Source organism: Rutilus rutilus, assembly GCF_951802725.1.
Source record: "Rutilus rutilus genome assembly, chromosome: 4".
NCBI classification, from domain to species: domain Eukaryota; kingdom Metazoa; phylum Chordata; class Actinopteri; order Cypriniformes; family Leuciscidae; genus Rutilus; species Rutilus rutilus.
Genome location: NC_140212.1, coordinates 44506660 through 44513868, shown reverse-complemented (window position 1 = coordinate 44513868; position 7209 = coordinate 44506660). Strand labels below are relative to the sequence as shown.

Here is a 7209-nt window from a genome sequence, read left to right as displayed (position 1 = left end):
TAAAAAGGTAAAGATCAATCCAGAAACCCCCAATTACAGGTTTAGTACAGTACACAATATATTACAGCAGAAGCGTCTTTAATCATGAATCATGTTTTGAACAGATCCGAGAAGTTCAGATAAAACATCTCTGAATGTTTAGAGTTGAAAGTCTAGTTTTGCTCGTATCATCCAGACATGTTTCAGTGAGTCTCATTGTGTTTCCTCTCTCTTCTCTGTGTATCATTGTCTGTTTCTCTTTATTTCACTGACAGAAGTTCAGCTGTGTTATTAATGTAATGAAGAGACAATAAGAGACTCTAGAACATCTCACTGTCACTGATTTATCATGCAGCTCAAAGCATTATGGGTAGAATCTTTCATCAGTCTATTCCCATTCATCAACACAGGTTCAATGATGATCCATAATAATAAAGCCCAAACCCAGGATAGAGCGGTTGTGTGAATGTGGTCTGGACTGTGTGTATGAGGCTCAGTGTGTCAGAGACGCTGTACAAGGACAGAGTTCCTGCACTGTGATCCACATACACTCCTATTCTACACACTCCTGTTCTCCTGCTGATGGGCTTTACAGGGAGTTTAGTCTCTCTGTTATTGTGTCTGAATGAGTAACTGGAGGAAGAGCAGGACAAACTCCAGGACTGATCATTAGATCCAAACACACACTCATTACCCTGTCCCTTCCTGCTGATGCTCTTATATGACACTGATATACACACACCTCTCCCACTCCACTCATTCTCCCAGTAACAGCGTCCACACACACTATCTCTACACAACACTTGACGCACATCAAATCTGTCTGCATGATCAGGATACGGCTGACTCTGAAGCTCTGTGTCAGTACGAGTAATCTCTCTGTTGTCCTCAGACAGACGGAGGTGTGTATTCACTGTGTTCGGATCCAGAGTGAACTGATGAGAATCTGATGGAGAGAAAACACACATCAGTGAATTACATTAACTTTCTATCTTGAGTCTTTCAGATCTGACTAGTTCATTTAGGATTGTAAGCAACCAATGATAATAAAGCACTAAAGAAATATCATTCTGTAACAGCTTTTGTCCTGAATGAGGTTCTGACTGAAATCGCCATGGTTACCAAACAGAAAAGATAGGATTCTTATGTTCAAATATTTCTGTAATCAGGAATTATGAAACTGTCTGAACTTTTACAGTTTTTTAATTGCTTTGCCACAATTTTCACAAGCAAGTATTACAATATGTAATATTGAGTACTTGAGCAGGCGCATGTTGGCTGCCGCAGCTCCAGATAAGCTATTGATATTGCCGTTTTACGCTTTAACTCAGTTGTAGTGGCTGTTTTATTGTTTTATTGTCAAAGTTGCAATAATAACCAGAGTTTGCCTACATCAGAAACGTTGTTTCTGGAGCTGGTTGACTGTTGGCTCGGTTTGTCGCACAGACAAAGCTGTGTCGCAGAGTGGGAATATGAAGATCACTAAATTGCTTTCCTGGATCGCATTCGTCTGGTTTATCATTTCTTCTGGCTTTCGCCCTGTGATTTTAATTCATCAATACACGACGGATGAACTGTTTCAACTGTGCTTTCGCCTTTGCGAGCCACATCCTGCTCTACACTTTCATTGGGACATTGCATATCAACCATGACGCAAATACATACATCGGGGGTCTCGACGAGGTTACATATCTGGTTTTCCAACCCTCGTCCCTCAAAGAAATATTCACGGGCCACGGACCACAGTGTGTTAGCAAAGCTACCCAGATCAGCTGACACAAAAGCCGGTAAGAATGATCTTACTTTTGGATTATGGAATATTCGATCGCTGTCAAACAAAGTTGTGTATGATTTGCTCTCGGATCGTAAGTATGACTTTCTCTGTCTGAATGAGACGTGGCAACAAAGTAATGACTTCTCTCAACTCAACCATTCTACTCCCCCGGGCTATGTTTACATCTGCAAACCCTGTGCATCGGGCCGTGGTGGGGGTTTAGCAATATTACATAATGATAAATGGAAAGTCTCAGAAATATCTATGCCAGAATACACCTCATTTGAATCTACTACATTGCAAATTACTGGGTCAATTTCTACGATTCTCGCTACTGTTTATCGCCCTCCTAAGACCAACTCTGCTTTTCTACATGAACTCTCTGCGTTTTTAACCTTTCTTTCTTCATTGTCTCCTAATGTGATTCTGCTCGGGGACTTTAATATTCATATTGATAATACTGGTAGTGTCTCTACAAGGGATTTTTTATCATGTCTTGATGGCTTTGGCTTACAACAATTTATTAATTCATCTACCCATGTAAAAGGTCATACCTTGGATCTTGTGTGTTGTTCAGGTGTAACTCCTCATAATTGTACTACTTCTGATCTGTCCTTATCAGATCATATGCTGGTGTTGTTTAATGTTCAGTTACCTGTTTTTAAGCATAATCTATGTTGTTCTATCTCATTCCGGAACATAAAAACATTGATGTTGCGGTTTTTGCTGAAGGATTTTCCAACCTTTGTAGCAATGTTCACTATTCCACCCCAGACGACCTGGTTCTGCATTACAATACTGGATTGCAAACGATTTTAGATGTCTGTGCTCCATTAAAAACCAGGTCGGTTTCATTTGTCAACTCTGCTCCTTTGTTTACTCCAGAACTACGCATGTCAAAAGTTAAAGGTCGACGCCTGGAGCGATTATATGTCAAGACTGGACTTGTGGTGCATAAAAAACTGTATTCTTAGCATATAAAAAATTATAAGGTTGCCCTTACTACAGCTAAAACTGATTACTTTGCCAGTGTGATTAATTCTGGTGAAGGGAACACAAGAACCCTTTTTTCTGTAGTAAATAATATTTTAAAACCACCTGATTCTTTTCCTTCACATCTTTACTCTGCTCATCTCTGTGAAAGTTTTTTGTCTTTTTTTCATAAACAATTTCAAGAAAAGACAATTTCAAAAATGAAAGCATTCATCAACAAATGTCTGTGACAAAGCTAGATAGCTGTCAATTTAACCCTTGTTCTGATCAACCTCTTAATTCTACGCTTTCCTCTTTTGAACTTCCAACCATCGAGGAAGTAATCAGTACTATTAATAAGAGTAAATCTACCACATGTCAGTTGGACCCTATTCCAACGTACTTGGTTAAAGCCTGCTTGTCTTCTCTATCTTCTTTAATTACAGAAATCATACACTCTTCACTTACTTCTGGAACTGTTTCATCTCAATTGAAAACTGCTGTGATAATTCCTTTACTTAAAAAACCGGGGGCTGATTCAAGTAAGTTTGATAATTTTCGTCCCATCTCAACTCTTCCTTTCCTTTCTAAAAGGTGTGTTGCAGCTCAAGTCCAGAATCATGTGTCTCATAATGGTCTCTACGAGCAATTTCAAGCTGGGTTTCGACCTTACCATAGTGTTGAGACTGCACTAGTTAAGATCTCCAATGACCTATTGCTAGCTGCTGACTCTGGACTTTTATCTATACTAATTCTGCTTGATCTAAGTTCAGCATTTGATACTATAACACACAGCATTATGTTGCACAGATTGGAGTCTATTGGAATTATTGGTACCCCTTTGACTTGGTTTCAATCATACTTTACGGGCTGTACTCAATTTGTAAAGTTGAAGCAGTTCTGCCCAAAGACTTCATATGTCAATACAGGTGTCCCGCAGGGCTCAGTATTGGGTCCTCTTTTATTTATCATTTATCTTTTACCTCTTGGTAATATTTTTAGGAAATTTAGCATTCAATTCCACCTACTGTATATGCTGACGACACCCAACTTTATCTGTCCTCTAAACCTTCCGCTAATTTTCCTCCATCTGTCCTCTCAGATTGTTTGGCAAAGATTAAAGAATGGTTTACTTCAAATTTTCTTAAACTTAACACCAGTAAAACACAAATTCTTCTAGTTGGCTAAAAATCTGTTGAAATCTACATGTTCATCTGTGAAAATTGACAATTTACCAGTCTCTATATCTAAACAATTTAAAAGTCTGGGGGTTCATTTTGGACAGTACCCAGCAAACACATTTACATTGTGGCAACGTCTGTGGCACGTTGCATTTCTGCTATGGCAACGTCGCTGTCTACGTGCTCGCAACATTGTAACAACGTAGAATTGTAAGACGTGACAGGACTGTAGCAACGTTGTTGCGCGACATTCAGCAACTGAGAGACGACGTTCTGACAATATTTTTATATGGTGTATTTTGTTAGATAATTAAATACTTTTTATCGTTTATTGTTTATCTATAGTATTATTTAATGGGGCTATCAACACCTGCAAGTGTAGCCTTCACTTTGAAGAGTAAAAATGACAGAAGGTTTCGTTAATTCAACTTTATTAAAACTGCATCCATCCATCCATCCATCTTCCTCCGCTTATCCGGGGCCGGGTCGCGGGGGCAGCAGTCTAAGCAGGGATGCCCAGACTTCCCTCTCCCTGGACACTTCCTCCAGCTCTTCCGGGGGGACACCAAGGTGTTCCCAGGCCAGCCGGGAGACATAGTCTCTCCAGCATGACCTAGGTCTTCCCTGGGGTCTCCTCCCAGTGGGACGTGCCTGGAACACCTTCCCGGGAAGGCGTCCAGAAGGCATCCCGAACAGATGCCCGAGCCACCTCAGCTGACCCCTCTCGATGTGGAGAAGCAGCGGCTCTACTCTGAGCTCCTCCCGAGTGACTGAGCTTCTCACCCTATCTCTAAGGGATCGCCCAGCCACCCTGCGGAGAAAGCTCATTTCGGCCGCCTGTATCCGGGATCTTGTCCTTTCGGTCATGACCCAAAGCTCATGACCATAGGTGAGACTAGGAACGTAGATTGACCGGTAAATTCAGAGCTGAGCCGCTTTCTTCACCACGACAGACCGGTACATCGACCGCATTACTGCAGAAGCTGCACCGATCCGTCTGTCAATCTCCCGTTTCATCCTTCCTTCACTCGTGAACAAAACCCCAAGATACTTAAACTCCTCCACTTGAGGCAGGAACTCTCCACCAACCTGAAGTGAGCAAGCCACCCTTTTCCGAGTGAGGACCATGGCCTCAGATTTGGAGGTGCTGATTCTCATCCCAGCCGCTTCACACTCAGCTGCATCCACAAATCCAGAGGAGCAAAGAAACGAATGAGACTAAATAGCGGAAAAAACAAACGAAAAACTAAACAGTGCGAGCGATGCTACATTATTAGAAATTAAAGTTGTAGGTTGTGTTTGATAGCTGAGGTAGGCTAAACGCAATACTCTCGTATCCTTGCTCGATGATGAATGAGAACACAATGAGCCCAACAACAGGTGGTTAGAATTTAAAAGGTTTTTAAATGATTTTCCCGCTTCAGGGCAGTGACGAGTACATTATGTAGTCCAGTGGTTGTCAAGACACCGTTGGCACAACCTTAAAGGGTTAGTTCGCCCATTTAAGACATGAAGTTGTATGCAATCCTTACCAGTACTATAGTGCATACACACTGACCCACTCTGTGGTCACCTCCCTGGTCAGAGTTCTGGCCGCTGGAAGTTTTTCAAGAAAGTATTCCCGGTTAGTTTCCGGAGCCTCAAAACTGTGCGTTTTTACGTGAAAAAATTATATGCGTTTCAAAGCTTGATTAATTTACATCACAAAAAACACGCCAGACAAAATTCATACCTCAGTTTTTAATCGGCACTATTTTCTTTCCATTTCTATCAATCCGCGCTGCTGTCAACGTCAACAGTGCGCACGTTCCGATCAGCTGTTGATAGCGCGACTCGCTGACAACATGTCTGACTACGAAACTTCTGATGATGAAACCAATTTTAGCACAATGTCAGACGGAACAGATGATGATTAAAGTAATTTTAGCACAACGCCAAAGGGATACCTTTATGAACCGGAGTATACCGATGCCGAACTTCAGCAGATGGAGATAGAACGGGAAGAGAGAGAGCGAGAGGACAGAGATGAAGTTGTCCAAGTTGATGCTGGGCCCACAGCTGTAGCAAGAGCCAGGATGAACGACAAATGGTGGTGCACTTGTTCAAATTGTCAAGTTATGCCAACAGAAGCTATTGCTGCCACGAATGCCACAGATGCAAAACCTATCGATTGACGAGGAGGTCAACTGCATTACAGGTCTGTCTGCATTACATCCAAATAGTTTTCTCAGCAAATTGTACCTATATCCCTATACACTGTTTTTATATTAGACCTCTTTTCACGTGATTTCCACTGGAGTCTAAACATTGTTTACTGTACAGTTTAGACATGGGATCATAAAGTTAGTAAATATAGAGCTTACCCGTGGTACGGGTACAGCAAAACTCTTTCAAATCTGTTTTTTTTTTCTCCTTGGTTGGGGATGTAATCGTCTTCGCTGAAGTGAGCACTGCACACACGAAAATCCTTGATTCTGGATATTTTAGCTCCCGCAGAGTAGCCGATGGCAACCAGTAAAGCTGTCTCATATTAGCTATATCCGAAACAGGAAAACGATGGAATCTGAACAGTGATCCCAGCACATTCTTGTGGTCACAACCTGGGAATTTACAAGTTCGCACCATTGTTAATTTTCTACTTTTTACGTCGTTGTCATTCGATTGTGTAAACACTATGGAACAGCTGATCGGAACGTGCGCACTGTTGCCGTTGACAGCAGCGCGGATTGATAGAAATGGAAAGAAAATAGTGCCAATTAAAAACTGAGGTATTAATTTTGTCTGGCGTGTTTTTTGTGATGTAAATTAATCAAGCTTTGAAACGCATATAATTTTTTCACGTAAAAACGCACGTTTTGAGGCCCCGGAAACTAACCGTGACTACTTTCTTGAAAAACTTCCAGCGGCCAGAACTCTGACCAGGGAGGTGACCACAGAGTGGGTCAGTGTGTATGCACTATAGTGCTGGTAAGGATTGCATACAACTTCATGTCTTAAATGGTGAACTAACCCTTTAAGCAATGGCCCTGAACGGTGGTTTAATGCCAACATTGTGACAACGCTGTAACAACCTTCACTACACAACGTAGTTATAGCAATCTTTTGGCCATGTTGTTAAAACGTTGTTAGAAGGTTGGCTACGTTGTGCCAACGTTCTGTGTTTGCTGGGTACTCTCTCATTTGAAGCACATATAAACAGTGTCATTCGCTCCGCTTATTTTCATATACGCAATATCAATCGACTTCGTCCGGCTCTCTCAGTAAAGAGCACGGCAATTCTAGTCCATACTCTAGTTACGTCCC

At 41.6% G+C, this 7209-nt stretch overlaps 1 protein-coding gene across 1 annotated transcript in view; it reads right to left on the bottom strand.

Moving 5' to 3' along the window:
• Positions 1–206: 206 nt before the first annotated feature.
• LOC311289848 (uncharacterized protein) overlaps positions 207–7209 on the bottom strand; it is a gene marked incomplete at its 5' end in the record, with an annotated part of 137000 nt that continues 129997 nt past the window's right edge. Inside the window, one exon of the mRNA XM_084408094.1 lies at positions 207–925. Within this exon, the coding sequence (XP_084264220.1) occupies positions 381–925 (545 nt within the window). The 3' untranslated portion in view covers positions 207–380. The remainder of the gene's footprint in view (positions 926–7209) is intronic.